This window comes from Bos taurus, chromosome 18 (genome assembly GCF_002263795.3).
Source record: "Bos taurus isolate L1 Dominette 01449 registration number 42190680 breed Hereford chromosome 18, ARS-UCD2.0, whole genome shotgun sequence".
Classification (NCBI taxonomy): domain Eukaryota; kingdom Metazoa; phylum Chordata; class Mammalia; order Artiodactyla; family Bovidae; genus Bos; species Bos taurus.
In genome coordinates, this window is record NC_037345.1 from 53,085,382 (window position 1) to 53,102,933 (window position 17,552).

At 52.9% G+C, this 17,552-nt stretch overlaps 2 protein-coding genes across 4 annotated transcripts; one reads left to right on the forward strand and one right to left on the reverse strand.

Moving 5' to 3' along the window:
* Positions 1 to 1,910: 1,910 nt before the first annotated feature.
* RTN2 (reticulon 2) lies at positions 1,911 to 10,440 on the reverse strand (the record flags this gene model as incomplete). 2 transcript variants are annotated; one of them, NM_001113260.1, is made up of 10 exons in its annotated part: positions 10,399 to 10,440; positions 8,498 to 8,542; positions 7,904 to 8,374; positions 7,539 to 7,796; positions 4,908 to 5,115; positions 4,410 to 4,548; positions 4,189 to 4,258; positions 4,016 to 4,062; positions 2,688 to 2,746; positions 1,911 to 2,410 (listed from the first exon to the last, which is right to left on the reverse strand). In NM_001113260.1, exons 1-10 carry the CDS (start codon positions 10,430 to 10,432, stop codon positions 2,329 to 2,331), a joined length of 1,413 nt encoding a protein of 470 aa, NP_001106731.1. In that variant the 5' UTR covers positions 10,433 to 10,440.
* Positions 10,441 to 10,906: 466 nt separating this feature from the next.
* On the forward strand, positions 10,907 to 16,264 carry PPM1N (protein phosphatase, Mg2+/Mn2+ dependent 1N (putative)). 2 transcript variants are annotated; one of them, NM_001102128.2, is made up of 5 exons: positions 10,907 to 11,022; positions 13,805 to 13,922; positions 13,999 to 14,104; positions 14,189 to 14,249; positions 15,797 to 16,264. In NM_001102128.2, exons 2-5 carry the CDS (start codon positions 13,820 to 13,822, stop codon positions 15,863 to 15,865), a joined length of 339 nt encoding a protein of 112 aa, NP_001095598.1. In that variant the 5' UTR covers positions 10,907 to 11,022; positions 13,805 to 13,819; the 3' UTR covers positions 15,866 to 16,264. The 2 variants fall into 2 exon arrangements, with proteins under 2 accessions (NP_001095598.1, NP_001421726.1); NM_001434797.1 differs by lacking the exon at positions 10,907 to 11,022 and adding an exon at positions 11,790 to 12,765.
* The last annotated feature ends 1,288 nt before the right edge of the window (positions 16,265 to 17,552 follow it).

Consider the following 17,552-nt stretch of genomic DNA (forward strand, 5'->3'; position numbering starts at 1 on the left):
TCCATTTGCTTATTGTCTGGCTGCTCCCGCTAAAATAGCGACTCCATGAAACCATGGACTTTGTTTTGGTTCATTTCTGTGTCCCTGATAACTAAAGAGTGCTTGAGCACTTTCCAGATGCTGGCTAAACGTTTGTACAATGAATGCAAGAATATGGGGACTTCCCTGGTGGTCCAGTGGTTAAGGCTCTGTACTCCCATTACAAGGAGGCACAGGTTCCATCCCTAGGTGGGGAAATAAGATCTGCATGCTTCTGAGCCTCAGTTTCCCCGTCTGAAAAACAAGACTAGTGCAACTAGGGGGAATCATAACAAGCAGATGGATATAAAAGCCAGACATGGCACTGTGAGTGACTCAATTAAGACTGTTCCCATCACCAACCTGTTTCCTGCCTCCAGTGGGGGTGCCAAGGATGGGCTTGGGGGCTTTAGACATTCTTGGGTCCATAATCTCAACCAGTCCCTCTTCCTCCAGCTTTTGATAAAGACAAATGGACACTTCATCTTATGAAAAGTATCAATAAAAATATCTTTAGGAAATGTTGCTATTTTATTTGGAAGTTTAAAACATTGCCCCTAAAAAACAAAAACAAAACACTGCTCCTGCTTGCCAAATCCAGATGCAGGAAAAGCCCCTCAAGTACTCTTTCTTTTAAGCAGCAAGCTGCTGCTAGGCAACCCCTGTATACAAAATCTGATACCGTAACTACCACTCTTATTATTATGTATCTTGTAAAATGTGACATGCCTCACTAGAGGCAAGATTTTAAGTGATGCACAAGTAAACATTTTAAATGGTAATAGTTTTGCGTTTAACTGTTGTCTTCTATTGCTGGCAAGGGATACTGACTTCCTTAGTGGTGGAGTAACATTTCATTTTAAAAGATGTTTGCTTTATTTTTTAATAAACCAATTTAGGGAATTCCCTGGTGGTCCAGTGATTAGGACTCCGTGCTCTCACCGCCAAGGGCCCTTGCTTGATCCTTAGTCTGGGAGTTAAATTTTACAAGCAATGTGATATGGCAAAAAAGAACAAAATAGTTAACTAGCAGAACAGGTGGTATACAGATCATCAAAGTCCGAGGAACTGAGTGGGATGTAGGTAGCTTAGGGTGACAACTTTTCATTTGAGGAAAGGGAGGCTTCCTGCAGGTCACGTAGTCGAAAAGTAGAGAAGCTGATTCAAGTCCAATCTATTGGCTTGTTGTTGGTTTTTTTCCCCTATTTTTTTGGCCCTTCTGCACAGCGTGCGGGATCTTATTTCCCCCAGGAGGGATCGAACGCACTGCCCCCTCTGGGGAAGCGGAGCGTCTCAACCACTGGACTGCCAAGGAAGTCCCAAGGTCCCTGGGTCTTTAGAGTCGAGCTTCCTGCCTTCTCTTGCCCCGGTTTAGTTTTGGAAACCGAGGCCCAGAGGCCACAAGGCCCTGTGTTTATTCCCAAGGCATTTGGAATAGAGACGTGGGTGGATGAGAGACGTTTGAGAGAGTGAATAGGTGTGGCTTCACGACTGAATAGATGTGAGGGAGTAGGAGCCCCGGGCCAAATCTGGGTCTCCGGCTGGGCGACAACGTGGACAGGAGGGGGCTCCCGGACTTGGAAATCAGGTAGGACCAGAAGAGGTTTGGATAGATTTGAGGAAGGAGTCCTCCAGAAGGCAGCTGGATACATGGGTCTGGTACTCAGGCGAGACGGGGGCACAGCAGGCAGAGTGTGGGGATCGCCTAGTGATGTCTGCCAGGAGTACAGGTGTGGAAAGCGACCGTCAAGGCCTGACTAGCCCTGGGATCCGCTGCCTCTCGGTTCTTCTTCGGCAGAGATGGGGAAGGTTCCTTCTTGAGAATCACTTACACACTTTTCAGGGCAGGAATATGAAAGCTGGAGGGGGCTGGAAGCACAGGAGGCCTTGGGTTTTCCACAGAAGTCTTTATTACAGTGTAAATCCAAGCTCAGGCCTCCCCTGGGCCCCATGCAAAGCCCCAGCGTTGGGGCTAGTGGCGTCAAAAGAGACACCAAGCCCTCACGGCGCCTCCAGCGGTGGGGTCACGGAAGTGCAGGGCGTGCGCCCTATCTAGGCAACTACAAGTCCCAGCAGGCCCCGTGGCCAAGGTGCCTCGCTTTCCTTGGACTCGTAGAGCAGAGCCTCTTGGGAAATGTAGTCCTGGTCGCTCAGGCAATTTGCGCAAACTCCCTGGTGTGAGTGATCCTGACACCCACTGGGAAATGGCTCGGGCTGAGGCTGGGAGAGGGCAGGGATGGAAGGGAGATGGAAGAGGGCAGAGGGCTACACGGGGTGGGAGCAGGCGTCCCGCAGGCAGAGACACCTCTTTCATTCGGCTTTGGCTTTGGGTCCGGAGACTGCAGCTGCTACCGAGGCAAGGGCTCCGGTCCCTGGGATCTTAGCTCGGATCCTGAGTGAGAAACAGGTGGAGTCAAGGGGTGGGGCAAGAGAGGATAATTCTGAGAACTAAAGGGAAAACTGAAGAAGGAACTTAGGGCCCAAACCATCCCCAGCCCTCCACCTACTGGCCTGCGATGGAATTGTCTCTTACCTTTTAGGAAGGAGATATTCAACCCCAGGAGATTTAGGTATAAGGAATATGGGGCCGGGGGCGCAAAGGGAGCAAGGGGAACGGTCCCCAAGTTTCCCCATTCCCCATCCCATCCATCTCCACCACATGCACTTACTTAGCTTTGATGTGGCTCAACTGATTGGTCACCAATCCCACATACTGATCAATCTGGGCCTGGGGGGATGAAGAAGAGGGGTGAAAGGAGAGATTGGAGGGTGCTCTTCTCCCTAATTCATTAAGGTGGCTGCTTCCTCCCCCCCGCCTCAAATCAGGAGTTTGGGGGAGTGGCCTACCATGCAACCTTCAACTCTAAACCTAATAAAATACCCTTGGAAGTCAGAAGTCCAAGTTGAAGTGTCAAACTGATTGGACCGTACTCTGTGTAGGAAGGGATGATGGGTAGACACAAGAATTTGCCAGTGAGTTTGTGTCCTGGGCACTATTGTTAATCTTTGAGATGTGTGTATGTGTGTGTGTTTAGGGACAGTGTAAGAGCAGAGGGCATTAGTGTTGCTTGTCAAGTCCCTGAGTGGATTGATTTAAATACTAGTTTAATTCACAACATTAGCTGACTTTGTGAGTCTTAGTGATTCCAGCATGTGAGGGAGTTAGTTAGGACTATGTCCCTGGCAGGGATGGGCATCACTGGGCTCTCAGCTGTGCTGGAGAATGTCAAAATGGAATGCAGTCCATCTGTCTGTCTCTGGATAGGAGGTATGTCAGTTGGCCCTGGTTCTGTCAGTGTTCTGGGTAACAGACATCCCACCTGATTTAACTGAAATGTCAGTCCCTCGCAGTTTCAGGGAGTGAGGGCATCAGTCAGTCCCCCTGATTGGCTGAGATGGGTGCCAGTCAGACCCAGGCTATGTGTAGGGATAGACGGCATCAGTCTGTCTGTGTGTCTGCAAATGGAATATGTGTTTGTCAGTCCCTGGTGGTATCACAGGGACAGAGGGTATCAGGCTGTCAGGAGGAGGCATTCATCTGTCTGCCTGTTTCTAGCTAGGATGAGTGTTGTTTGGCCTCCTGCTGTGTCAGGGAGAGAAGAACCAGTCAGGCTCCTTCTCCGGAGTTAGGACATGTCAAGGCAGGCCTTGCATCATTGTTGGGGAGGAGCATCGGTGAGTCCACTTGCCTTGGGTTGGGATACATCAGCTAGATCCTGGCTCTGCCACTGGCTCTGTCATGGGACACCAATCAAAATGCCTGTCTCTGACTATTGAAATGTATTAGGTAGGCTCTAGCTGCATGGAGGAAGGGCAGTAGGCAGACCACCTGTGCCTGGCATGTGTCAGATCCTGACTGTCGGGGTAGGAACACCAGCTGGTCCTCTCTTCTCTGGCTGGGACATTTGTCATCGACCCTGGCTGTTGGGGGGCAGGGGGCGATCAGACAAGTTGTGTTTGGTTGGGGTACTGCCAACTGAAGGCCTGTCACACTCACCTGGTGCTGTCGATATAGCAGAGGGACTGTGAATACACCGATCACTCCTGCAGGCACAGAGATGGGGGGTCAGGGTCCTCCCCGGAGATTAACAGTTCCATTCATAACCCTGTCCCCCCCAAGCCCCAGCGCCCCACCTCCCCACCCTGCCCTCCACAGCCTTCCCAGCTCACCCAGAATGAGAAGAGTCAAACCATTGAAGACGGCACCCACGAAGGTCAAGATGTAGAAGAGAAGGGCCAGCTGAGGGTGAGGGTGAGGGTCAGCAGAGCCTACAGGGTGCACCCCAGGCTGGGAACTCACACAGCAATGGCCCTCCTCCCCCTCCACCCCACCAGGGGCAGGCAGGTGAATGCTGAGGACCCAGGAGGGAGGTGGGGGTGCTTCAGGGCACCTTGAGGGAGTCCACGAGGTCTTCTACCAGAAAGAAATGCCGCAGCTGTATGGCCGCAGAGACAACACGGGAGGCAATCTGCTGGGACAAGCGTTCAGTCTGCTCCTGAGTCAGGGTCAGGTCCACGTCCAGGTAGGCCCTGAGAGAACAGAGATGTGTGAGGCAACTCGGCAGGTGGAGGGGGCCCAGGCTGAGGGGATGCCCAAGACAAGGACAAGAAATGAGGGTTGGGGAGGAGGCCAGGTGTAGAGGGGTAGGGTGGAGGTCAGGGTCAGGAGATGGGATCAAGGATTAAGGATCAGAGGTTAGGGTCAGAGGTCAGGGCTGGAAGCTAAGGGTCAGAGTTCGGTTTAATGTCAGGATATCAGGTTGGAGTTAGGAACAGGAAGAGGATGGGTTGGGGCCCGAGTGAGAAGTCAGTGCCTGATCTGAGGTCATGGGTCAGCTCTGGGGTCTGGACAGAGATAAGGGGTGGGGGGCCGGGCCGGGGCTTCTCACTGGAAGGGGTTGGCGCCGTCCCCCCGGTGCACGGCCTGCAGCACTTTTCGGTAAACCCTGAGAGAGATGGTGCCGCAGAGCAGCAACAGGGCCACGTGGGCCGCCACGGACACGATGCTAAAGTGCAGGAGGCTTAGCAGGGAGACCATGAGGCATGTGAAGACCACTCCTGACGTCTTCGCGTCCTTCCAGTGCAGCAGGTCCACCACTGTGGAGGGAGGGGGCGGCGATCAGGCTGGGGTATGGAGCTGCCCTGGCTGACCTCTTGACCTCGTATTTCCTGTCTCGGGGCTGAACCATGACCTCTTGACACACCTGTGGGAGCCTTAACCCAATTTCCAGATTTTTATTTGTCTTCTTTTATTCCATGCTTGGGCTTTCCTGGTGACTCAGACAGTAAAGAATCTGCCTGCCAGGTGGAAGACCCAGATTCGATCCCTGGGTCAGGAAGATCCCTTAGAGAAGGGAAAGGCTACCCACTCCAGTATTCTTGCCTCAAGAATCCCGTGGACAGAGGAGCCTAGCCGGCTACAGTCCATGGGGTCACAAAGAGTCAGACATGACTGACTGACTAACACTTTCATTCCACGCATGCCTCCTGGAAAACCCAAGTTAACTGTCTAGCAAGTCCCCACAAGCTTACTCCTTATTATGTGTGAACAGAAGTTTGGGTGAAAAAAATCATTCTTCTGCATCATGTATATCTCACTCTACTTTTTCTCCTAGAATTCTCTTCTGGTCAACTGGAACAGCTGTTAATTCATTCTTTTTAAGGGCTACACAATATTCCATGGTGTAGCTACACCATTATTCATTTTATTCAACCACGTATCTATTGCCAGGCCATTTCTTTTGTTTCCTCCCCCCGTCCCCTTCCTAGACAGTACTGCAAACAACAGCCTCCTGTAGATATTCTTACCTCCAGGAGGTTCTGTTTCTGAGATACAATCCCAGGGGTCAAATCGCAGGGGGGACTAGTTTTGTATTTTCAAGTATCATAAATTTTATTGGATTGCTTACAAACAAGACTTAACAATCCTTTTTTCTGTGAAATGAAAGTGACCTTTTCCCAGCATCCTACCCAGCAATGGGTTATTGTTCTTTTTATTTTATGTACCCTGAGGGGTATAAAGTAACATCTCCCTGAAACCCTACCAACACATATATCTAAGTCCTAAGTGTATTAATGACATCATTCTCCTTCCTAGGCTCTAACTCAAATTTCTAACTCACCTCCCAAGCCCAGCCTAAGCTTTGATCAGTGGCCTTTGGACTCCAACCCTCATCTCACTCATCTTAACTTTTAACAGCTCTCCCTATAATCGGCTCCCCTTTGAGCCCTGAACTGAGAGCCTGATACCCTGCCATCTATTTCTGGACAGTTTCCATCCTACCACCCTTACTGCAATCAAACTGACCCATCCCAACCAGTCCCCCTCAGAGTCTGACTCTCCTCACTTCTGCATCCTCCCTGTACACATCCTCCCATCTACTGTAACTAGGGTAGGTCTCCCCTCAACCCCTCCCCTGCAGGCTCCCCAAGGCCTGGGCCATTGGGTGGGGGAGGGGCCGGGTCGTCTGAGGCGGGGGCTAAGTTTAGGCACGCTGAGGGGAGGGAGCCTCTCCCGCAGCTGTGCTGGCCTGTCCGGCTACTGAGTGACAGCGCCGCCTGGACCAGAGGCAGGGGGAGGGGGCCTCGCTGCTCTCGGGCCCCAAAGCTCCGGCTGGAGAGAGAGGGGACCCCACACTCCCACCACGCCCTCCCTAGGTACCCCCACAGCCCCTCAGCCCCAGCCTGCATTTCTGGGGAATCTGGGACCAAGAGGAAACATTCCCCCAGAGTTGAGGGCGACAAAAGCGAATCTGGGGCCCTTTCCACGGTCCCCCAGCCCTCGCGTCCCAGCGCCCCAGCCCGCCCCGAAAGCCCACCTTTACTCCCCATCTCGGCTCCTCCGAGTGAGAGGCTACAGACACCGCTGCTTCTCAGGGATTTTGCCCACTTCAGTGGAACCGGGAGGGAGGGAATAGGGGGCGGGGCCCCCTTTGTACCCAGCCAATGGCTCTCCATAGAGGTGGGAACTATTCCAAAACGGTGTGGCTCTCTTTGTAAACAGCCGAAAGCAGGAATGTCTACAACCAATCTATAGGAACCGTTCATGGAGACTGAGCATACTTTAAGGCAAGGCGGGTATATTTACAATTTGCCAATGCTAGTGGTCAGGGAAGAGGAAAAGTTTTAAAAGGCTCTGAGTTTACTTTTACGAGCCGGGTGGCCACATTCAAAAGAGCCTTTTCAGGGATTTGGCCTATCCAAAATCAGCCTCCAGGGGGAGCACTACAAAAGAGGGATTTTTTTTTTTTTTTTTTTTTTTTTAGCAATTAGCCAATCCCAATCCTAAACCCTCAGTGGGAGGGCTAATTTCTCGAGTGGGAGGGGCAGCTATTTAAAAAGAGGCAATGGCAATCTTAGGTAACGGGACTTTTTTTAAGGCTAGAGTTTATAATGTCCTGCCAAAAGGAATACCTCCTCCGTTTCTCCACTCTCCGCTCCTTCGCGAGTTTGGTGCCTTTAAATATCAATCCTCCACCCTCCCAGTGGTCCAAAGTAGCACTTTCCCTCTCGGAGTTTACCTAGAACTTGTGATTCCAATGTGAATTCTGATTGGTCCGTGCTAGCGAGGCACTGTCCCGTGATTGGCTCTCGCTCCAGCTGCCCCCAGGGCTCTTCCTCCTTCTCGTCCGGCAAGGGCTCATCCAGCCAAGAGTTCGAATCCCGGGATCGAGGTGGGGATGGGGTGGGGGTCTGGGGGATCCCAGAGACAGGGCTGGGCTGTGGAGTAAAGACTTCCAGCGGCGAGGACTGAACGAATGCGAGTGGTAGGTCCAATTCTGGTGAGTTAGAGAGAGAAGGCTGTGAGCTTTCGCTTTGGAGGTGCCCTAAGGAAAGAAACCACCCACCCCTTGTGGCTTCAGTCTCAGCACCTCAGACATCTCACCTTTCCCAGCCTCTCCAGCCACTGATCCTTCGGGCTCCTCGTCTTCCAGTGGAGTGGAGCTACTGGTGGCAGAGTCCTCCCCAGTCCCTGCTCCCCGGGTCGCCCAGCCCAGTTGATCCAGCTGCAGCCCCAGGTCCTCTGGGGGGCGCTCAGCTGGAGGGGCGGAACTGGGGTCACCTCGACGCCCGGGCTCCGGGGATTGGCTCAGGCTGGGGATGCTTTCCAAGCTGTCGCCCAGGCCGGGCTGAGGGGGCGGATCTCGCGGCTCCGAGACTGAGCGGCCCTGGGGCCGTGGGCGGCGAGCGGCTGAATCCCTGCGAGCCCCAGAGCCCACCACACCGTCGAAGGCGATGTAGGAGAAGGTCAGCTCCCGCGGAGTGCCCCAGTCCTGCGACGTGGTCTCCTCCTCGTCGTCCTCCGAGAATTCCCGGGCTGTATGCAGCTCCCGAAAATCCGAATCATCGTTCCCTCCTGCCACGAGCAAAGGAGGGCATGAGCTCCTCTGACGAAGACCCTAACCCACTCCCCTTAATCCCTTGGCCCAGCTGTGAGCCCCCTTCAAGTTCCACCCTCACATCCTCCCTCTTTGTTTACCTTCTGTGGAGTCAGGGGTAGATGAAGCTGTAGACGGAGCTTCTTCTGCAAGAGGAAAATATCGAGGACACTTAGAAGTTTAGACTGCCTGAGTTACAGTAGTGAGCCAGTCCTGGAAACTTGTCTGAATTAAGGAATCTTAGAATTTTCATCACAGGACCTTTAGAACATTCTGTATACAAACTGTAAAACCTTCCTATCCCTGTTATCTGAAGCTCAGTCTTGGAAGTTCAAATCCAGGAATCTTGATCTTAGAGTCTTCAAGCGTTGCTTCACTCGTGTCTGACTCTTTGCGATCCCATGGACTGTAGTCTGCCAGGCTCTTTTGTCCATGGGATTCTCCAGACAAGAACACTGAAGTGGGTTGCTGTGCCCTATTCCAGCGGATCTTCCCAACCCAGGAATCAAAACCGTGTCTCTTATGTTTCCTGCATTGGCAAACGGGTCCTTTACCAACAGCGCCACCTGGGAAACCCTTCAGGATTTTAGGAGGCTTTTAGGAGGTTTCAATTCATTAATTCTTTCAACAACCATTATTTGAGTGCTTAATAAATTCCAGTCACTATTTTAGATCCTGAAGATACAACTGTAAACAAAGCCCCTAGTCTTATAGAGCTTACACTCTATAGAGGAGATAGACACAAACAATTAAACTTATGGTGTTGGGTGCTAAGTGTATGGAGAAAAATCAAAGTAAGGGAAGAGAAAATAAGGGGATGCTATTTCAGACAGGTTGGTGAGGAAGACTCCTTGGATGACATCTGAGAAGAAATCTGAATGATGTGATGAAGCCATGAGAATATCTAGGGAAGAGTCTTCCAGGCAGAGGGAAAAGCCAGTACAAAGGCCCTGAGGCAAGCACTAAGCTTTGCATATTTGAGGAACAGAGAAGTATGCAGATATGACTGGAACAGAGTGACTGATGGGAAGATGATGGGAGATGAGAGCAGAGAGGTAAGGTGGGGGTGGGGTGGGGAGAAGACGAAGGGCCTTCCTTTGTAAGCCCAGGTAGGGACAAGATCTTAGAATGTAGGGATGATACGCTAAAACGTTGAAATAACAAATTCTTAGAATCTTGGCATCTGGACTCCCAAGACATACAAGTGGCTAGGTCAGTGTTGAAATCCCCAATTCTCAGAACCTCGGGGATGTGAGACAGAGAATGTTAGACGAGGACCGTTAGAGCTCTGGGCTCAGAAATCATGAGGCTTAGACAAGGCTTAATTTCAATTATGGAATTCAGCCTCTCAGAGCTAGCTTGGGGCTTTGCCTACAGGAGATGCTCAATACCTTTTGGAAATTGAAATCGCATACCCCCCGCCCCCACCTCATTTCCTCAGATGGGGAATAGGAGACCAGGAATGAAAGACCTGGAGGGGTAAAAACAGCTAAGGATCCAGGAGTCCTAGCCCTAACCCAGAGATTGGCTGTTTCCTGGGGACAGGGGATTGGACACTTCGGGTGAGCCCAGAGCTGCCTCTGATTCTGGGCAGAAAACGGAGGTGGGATGCGAAGATGGGTGATGCGGGGGAGGGGGAATCAGACCCCTCTTCTCCATCCTGACTCTACCCCTCCCCGCAGGCTGCGGCCAGCACCAGGGCGAGGGGACAGCTCCTGGAGAGCGTCCTCATGCCGGGCGGAGCCCCGCCGCACATTCAAGCGCCCAGCGCGCCCCCCGTCGGCTATCTCAGTGCCCCCAACCTCTGCTCAGTCTCACTCAGATTCTCCGGGTCAAGTCGCCCCCACCGTTGCTAGAACATGGGGGAGGGCAGATCTTCCTTTGTCTCCTTCACCTCCTCCCCTATCTCGGCTCTCCCACGGCCCAGGTCGGAGGGGAAACCGAAGAGGAGCCCACCCGGGCCTCTGGGCCCCACACCAGGCCTGAGCCTCCCCCTACTCACTGCAGTGGGCGAAGACCGGCAGGACCTGCCCCATGGCCCCCCTCGGGCCTGCATCGGGACCCCCGCCCACTCCGGCCACGCCGCCTTGGGCCTGGGGCCGCGAGCGCTCATCTCCGCCGCGCCCAGGACGCCGCCGCCGCCGCCGCCATCCTCGCCGCCTCCTCCTGCCGGGCCGCTCCAGCAGTCGTCGCCGCCGCCGCCGCCGCCGCCCTCAGTTCGGCTTGGCAGGGGCGGGCGGGGCCGCTGGCGGGGGGGCACTGCAGCGCGAGGGCAAGGGGCGGGGCCACAGACCGGGGGGAGGAACCTGAGGGAGGGCGAGGGGGCGGGGAAAAGCGCGGGAGGATGGAGGGGTGTGGTCTTTCTAATAGAGGGGCGGAGCTAGGGCGGTAGGCTACTGGTCGAGAAGTCTTGGAAGGCGGTCTGAACGGCGGGATCTAGCGAGAGGAGGGCGGGGCCTTTAGTGGGAGTGAAGTGGGGGCCGAGGGTGGGGTGAGGGGCTCAGCGAGATAAGGATGCAGGAGCCTAGGCGGAGAGGATGGAGGCGTGGAACTCAGACCCTGTTCTGGTGGAGCTAGAGGTGTCAGTGAAGGGAGGGTACAAAGATTCTACCGCTGGGAGGTAAAGGTAAGAGCTGAGAATCTCAATGGGAGTGGGAAAGGGGGCGGGAGGAAACTACTTGGAAACTTTTGAGACAAGGGGAGGAGCTCAGACTTGAAGGGCCTTAAACTAATTTAGAATTATTCAGAGTTGGGCGGAGTCAGTCCGAGACAGATGAGCTAGAGGCGTGGCCTAGGGGGAATAAGGCAGAACAAAACAAGGGAGATGGTGTGGCTCAGAAGGGGAGCGCAATCTGGAGTGAGGGGGCGGGGCCTGTAGCTAAGAGGCGGAGCTAGAGTCCAGTCGGGGATAGCAAATATTTGGAGCCACTGTATGTATGAATGGATGGGCGGGACCTGGAAGAGAAGCGACTGAAACCCGAGAGCGAGAGGTAGAAATAAAAAAGTTAAGAGTTGAAAGCTTTTGAAACCCAGGATGGGACCACTGATATGGGAGAAGATTGGACAGAGCAGGGCTGGGTACCCGAAGCCGAGTGTTGTGTTGAGAATACAGATTCTAGAAATCGTTTCCCGATAATATTGTTTACTTCTATGACTCTGTTTCCTCTTCGGTAAACTGGAGATGATGATGTAAAATTATGTTTAGCTGTGGTCAGTGCTAGATTGGCACTATTGTCATTTTCCTCTGATCCAAACCCAAAGCCTCGCTTTGAAGATGCTGAAGAGGGAAGCCCTAAGAGTTCAACCCTTTCTAGTGACTTGAGTGCAAGTCAAGGGCATAGGAAGGAGATTTAGGTGGTTTAAAATGTCACAAGGCAGGGGATTAGTGGGCGGGTGGGGCGGGGATGGTTAGCAGGTGCAGAGGGTGGAGTCTTCCTGATCCCCAGGCCGAAGGATGGCGGCCCTTGCCCGCCTGCTGGAACGTCTCCTTTGGCCAGCCCGCAAGGAAGAGGAGGCGGAGGAAGAAGAGGAGGGATGCAGGTCTCCCAACCGGCCTCAGTCCCTCCTAGACGCGCCGCGTTGCGCCCAGCGGCCGCACGGGGGTGCGGCGGCGGCGTGGGGTCTGCGCTTCGGGGCTAGCGCAGTGCAGGGCTGGCGCGCACACATGGAGGATGCTCATTGCGCTTGCCTTGCGCTACCTGGGCTGCCCCCGGGCTGGGCTTTCTTCGCAGTCCTCGACGGCCACGGCGGGGCAAGAGCCGCCCTCTTCGGCGCGCGCCACCTGAAGGGCCAAGTACTTGAGGCTCTAGGCCCGGAGCCCAGCGAGCCCCAGGGAGTGTGCGAAGCACTGCGCCGCGCCTTTCTGAGCGCAGACGCGCGCCTGCGTGCTCTCTGGCCCCGCGGCGAGCCTGGGGGCTCCACCGCTGTGGCGTTACTGGTTTCCCCGCGCTTTCTGTACCTGGCGCACTGCGGTGACTCTCGCGCGGTGCTAAGTCGCGCCGGCGCCGTGGCCTTCAGCACCGAGGACCATCGGCCCCTCCGTCCCCGAGAACGTGAACGCATCCATGACGCGGGTGGCACCATCAGCCGTCGGCGCCTCGAGGGCTCTTTGGCAGTGTCCAGAGCCCTGGGAGACTTTGCCTACAAAGAGGCTCCAGGAAGGCCCCCAGAACAGCAACTCGTTTCCGCGGAGCCTGAGGTGACCGCCCTGGCACGCCAAGCGGAGGACGAGTTCATGCTCTTGGCTTCTGATGGCGTGTGGGACGCGATGTCCGGGTCTGCCCTAGTGGGACTGGTGGCATCGCGCCTCTGTTTGGGCTTGGCCCCGGAGCTTCTCTGCGCGCAGCTGTTGGACACGTGTCTTTGCAAGGTCCTGGGGGCGGGGCTTGAGGTCTTTGAGGGAAGAACCTAAGGACTTAGGGAAGAGGAGCTTTGATAGAGAGGCTAAAGTAAAACTAGAGGATGGGTGGGGCTCCATTAGGGGGCGGGGCCTGCAGGAACGGGGCAGGGTCAAAAGATGCAGAGGGCGGAGACTGAGGGAAGACTGGAGACAAGATGGGATGGACAGATACTCGAGGGGTTTAAGATAAATGGCGTGGTCTTTTGGAATGGGACAGCTCTTAGGGCTTTCCAGGTGGTTCAGTGGTAAAGAATTCACCTGCAATATAGGAGATGGGGGAGACACAGGTTCGATTCGTGGGTTGGGAAGATCCACTGACGTAGGAAATGCCAACCCACTCCAGTATTCTTGCCGGGAAAATTCCACGGACAGAGGAGCCTGGTGGGTCACGGTCCATGGGGTCGCAAAGAATCGGATACGCCTGAAGCGACTAAACACAACCGCTTAGGCCTAGAGGTGGGTACTGAGGTGTGATTAGTGGCAGAAGGAAGAGCAGCTAAACAGCAAAGTGCGAAGAGCTTTGGAAAAGAGAAGTTGTCGTTGTTGTAGCTCAGTCATGTCCAGCTCTGCGACCCCATGAACAGCAGCACACCAGGCTTCCCTATCCATCACTATCTCCGGGAGTTTGCTCAAACTCATTTCCATTGAGTCGGTGATGCCGTCCAACCATCTCATCCTCTGTTGCCCACTTCCCCTCCTGCCCTCAATCTTTCCCAGCATCAGGGTCTTTTCCAATGAGCCGGCTCTTCGCATCAGGTGGCCAAAATGGTTCTCCTTGATAGGGTGGGCTAGGACAGCAAGAGAGGGCGTGGCCTAAGCAATTGGTCTCTGTGAGAGGCTTGCTTTAGAATGGCAGAAGGGTGGGACTTTCGAGAAATGTGCATAACCAGATTGGGAAGGGGGCACTAGAACAAGGGTAATGTTCGGAAACTGCTGCCCAAGGCATAGAGCCCTGTGCTGGGGCTCTCACACGTGTTCCACCAGGCTCTCTTTCCTCCACCTTCTCCAGGGCAGCCTGGACAACATGACCTGCCTCCTGGTCTGCTTTCCGGGGGCTCCCAGACCTTGTGAGGAGGCCATCAGGAAGGAGGTACTGCTCGATGCAGCCCTGGGACGCAGAGTTGCAGGTGAGCGGTGTTGGGAGTCCAGCAGAAGGGGTTGTCTGCCAGCCGAGCACCCCCACAATTCTTGTCTCTTTCTCAGAGCTGTGTGCTTCTGCCTCAGAGCCCCCCAGCTTGAACACAGTTTTCAGGACTCTGGCCTCTGAGGACATCCTGGATTTACCTCCTGGGGGAGGACTCTACTGCAAGTGAGTTGGGGTAAGGTAGGTTGGAATGGGAGAGTTGCTGGCCGGAGGAGGATGCCCTCCTGAAGGCCTTCCTTTGCTCTCTAGGGCCACAGTCATCGCTGAAGCTTATTCTCAGTTCTGCCAGGCCTCAAGACAGCGCTGCGTGGTAAGGACCCTGTATTCTTGAACGTTTTCATAGAAGCATGTAATTCAGGCCCCCACCCGATTCCTTTAAGTGATGGGGCAATTGCAGCCAGAGTGGATTTGCCAGATATATCAATAAATTCTCACACCTGTTCCTGAAGAACTGTGATAGGTGTGTGTGGGAAGGTGGGGGGTGGGATCGGAAGCAGAAGCAGAGAAGAGATTGTGCTTCTTCTCCAAGAAATATGCCTCTGACTTTGCTCCATCATTGGGAAAGACCCTGAAGTTGGGAAAGATTGAGGGCAGGAGGAGAAGGGGGCAACATAAGATGAGATGGTTGGATGGCATCACCGACTCAATGGACATGAGTTTGAGCAAACTCCCGGAGATAGTGAAGGAGGTGGAAGTCTTGCCTGCTGCAGCCTATGGGGTCACAAAGAATGGGACATGACTTAGCCACTGAACAACAACATTGCTCTGTGAAGCGCCATCATCCCAAGCACCACCCCCTCCATCCAGGAATAAGGCAGAAAAATTCACGGAACGTTGATGACCAACCTGATTGCACTGCGGAGACTACCAGGACATCTCTGAGGGTGGTCTAGGTCTTAGAGGACAGAGGTTGTGGATTGGGCCCAGATACCCCATTTGGGGGGCTTCCCTAGTGGTTCAGACAGTAAAGAATCTGCCTGCAATGCAGGAGACTTGGGTTCGATCCCTGGGTCGAGAAGATCCCCTGGAGAAGGGAATGGCTACCCACTCTAGTACTCTTGCCTGGAAAATTCCATGGACAGAAGAGCCTGGTGGACAACAGTCCGTGGGATCACAAAGCTTATTTGAAGATGTCCAAGGAGGTGGTGGGTGAAGCCATATAAACTAAGGTACAGGGTGGAGGTCTGGGAGGAAATATGAGAATGGAAACTGGAAGGCCTTTGCAGGGCAGAGAAGGGAGCTGGGTTATTTATTACTCTTTGGCGGGGGGTATGGATAATTTCTTAGCAGCAGAAAGGAGAACTTAGTAAGGATTCTTTTGATTTGTGAGTGCCAGAAACCTCATTCAAACTGCGAATACAAAGCAGAGAATTTACTGGTCCGTGTAATTGAAGAGTTCAGGGACTTAAGGCATGACTGCATCCAGTTGTCAAATGATGTCATGCAGTTAGTTTTATTTTCTCTGAGTTGGCTTCATTTCCTGGCAGGGTCTCCACATGAGGTGGCACAGAGTTTCTGCTCCAGGCTTACGTCCCAGGAACCTAACATCCCCAGTGGGGAGAGCAGGCGTTTCCCAGTAGGGGGCAGCCGCGGTTCCAGAGCTGCTTCTCATTGGCCACACTGGGTCAAGTGCCTGACCAGTGTCCGTGTCTCTGATTGGCCAGGCTGGGGTCACAGGTCCATCCCTTAGTGCCTGCCTTGGGGTCCCCTCGCCCTAAAACAAAGGGGTTGAAGAGATGAGGAATGTTGGTTCCTCAAAGGAAAAAATAGGAACGGAGCATTCAGAACACCAGGGAGTAAATACCGAGAGGCAAGAAGGGGTTCCTATTCACCGTCTTCCACGTTTTGTTTCTACAGAAGGGGCAGAAAGGGGCTGAGGAACCCACTGGCGCCCTTTCAGTCTCTGCCTTGCACTTGGAGGCTTAACAGCTGTCATCCTTTGAGGACCCTCTGCCCAGCAGGGACCTCAGCGGAATTAAGGAAGAGAACTCCCCTTCCCCAGTTATGAGACCAGCGGAAGGAAGAGAAGCTGATGGAGGAACCCCAGAATGTTTATTTCCCTTTTTCCTACTTCCCTCTCATAAGACGTCTTATGAGAGAGGGGAAATTCCACCCACCAGCTAGACCGAAAAAAAAAAAAAAAAAAAATCCAAACCCCCAAACCAAATGTCTAATAATTAGAGCTGACTGGACTCTGAAAAACACCCAGTTCAATAACCTTCTCTTTGCTTCCTATTTTTCATCTATTTGGCAGGAAGGTTGGGGAAAGTTTTTATGATTAAATTTTAATTACATAATTCAAAATATATTTTTGTGAAAAAAAACAAAAAAACATATGCATTATTTGCTCAGTCATTTGGCAAATATGTATGGGGCACCTACTGTGGGCAAAAGGCCCTGCTCATAGCCATCAACCTGGCAGACCCACTGAAGTTCCTCCCCCTGGAACTTCCTAGTGGGGGGCGTGGGGGGGTGGGGGAACAGCAAACAAGGGAACCCATAACAAGGTCATCTCAGACACTGACAAGGGTCTTAAAAAAAAAAAAAGGAGATGGGGGATTGATTAAGAAAACGTCTAGGGGAGCTATGTTGGTTTTTTTACATTGCTATCTATGAGTAGTAAGTTTACTTGGTTTGAAATTCACAGGGCACAAAATGGTATACAATGACAAGGCCCCACCCATAGTCATCATTCCATTTTCCACCTGGGGATGGTTGCTTTAGACAGGGGGGTCTGTGAACACCTCTGAGGAGGGGACAGCTGAGTAGAAACGTATCAGAGAACTAGTCAGCCACGCAAAAACCCCTCGGGGCAGAAGGAACAGCTAGTGTGAAAGCCTAGAGGAAAGATTGAACTTGACATTTTCTTTTTTTCTTTATTTTTTAAAATTTTGCTTGCACTGGGTCTTCAATGCTGCCCAGGGGCTTCCTCTAGTTGACAGCAGTGAGCGAGGGGTTCTGTGGTTTCGGGAGCTTGGGATCTAGGGCATGCCGGCTTCAGTAGTTGAGGCATATGGGCTCAGCAGTTGAGCTCAGAGGCTCTAGAGCACTGGGCTCAGTAGTTGTGGCGCATGGGCTTTGTTGCCCTGAGGGCATGTGGAAATCTTCCCCGACCCTGTCTCTAGCATTGGCGGTGGATTCTTAACCACTGGACCAGCAGGGACTTCCCAGACTTGGCATTTTCGAGATGAGGCTTGAGATTATGATCATCAAACTCTCCATGATGCCATTCACTGTCCTATTGGTAATCCCTGCAATGAGTTTGGAGTGGATTTTTCGAGACCTTTTATTGGACAAGTACACACACGTATATGGTACCTTAAAGTGTTTCCTTGATTTTTACTCATACCCTATGTATCATTTGGTAATTTGTTTCCTTTTACTCAATAATGTGTTAGAGCCTTCTTTCATGCCACTTGCACACACCTCATTCTTTTTAGCTGCCTCTCAGCACTTCAAATGAGATATGGAATGGTTTCAACACCCATCATCCTCTTGATGGCTATTTAGGTTGTTTCCAGTTTCTTACCCTTGCATTGCTGCTGCCATAAAGATTCTTGATCAGACTCCTGTGTACACATGCAAGAGTTTCTCTAGTGCAGGGGTCTCGCCA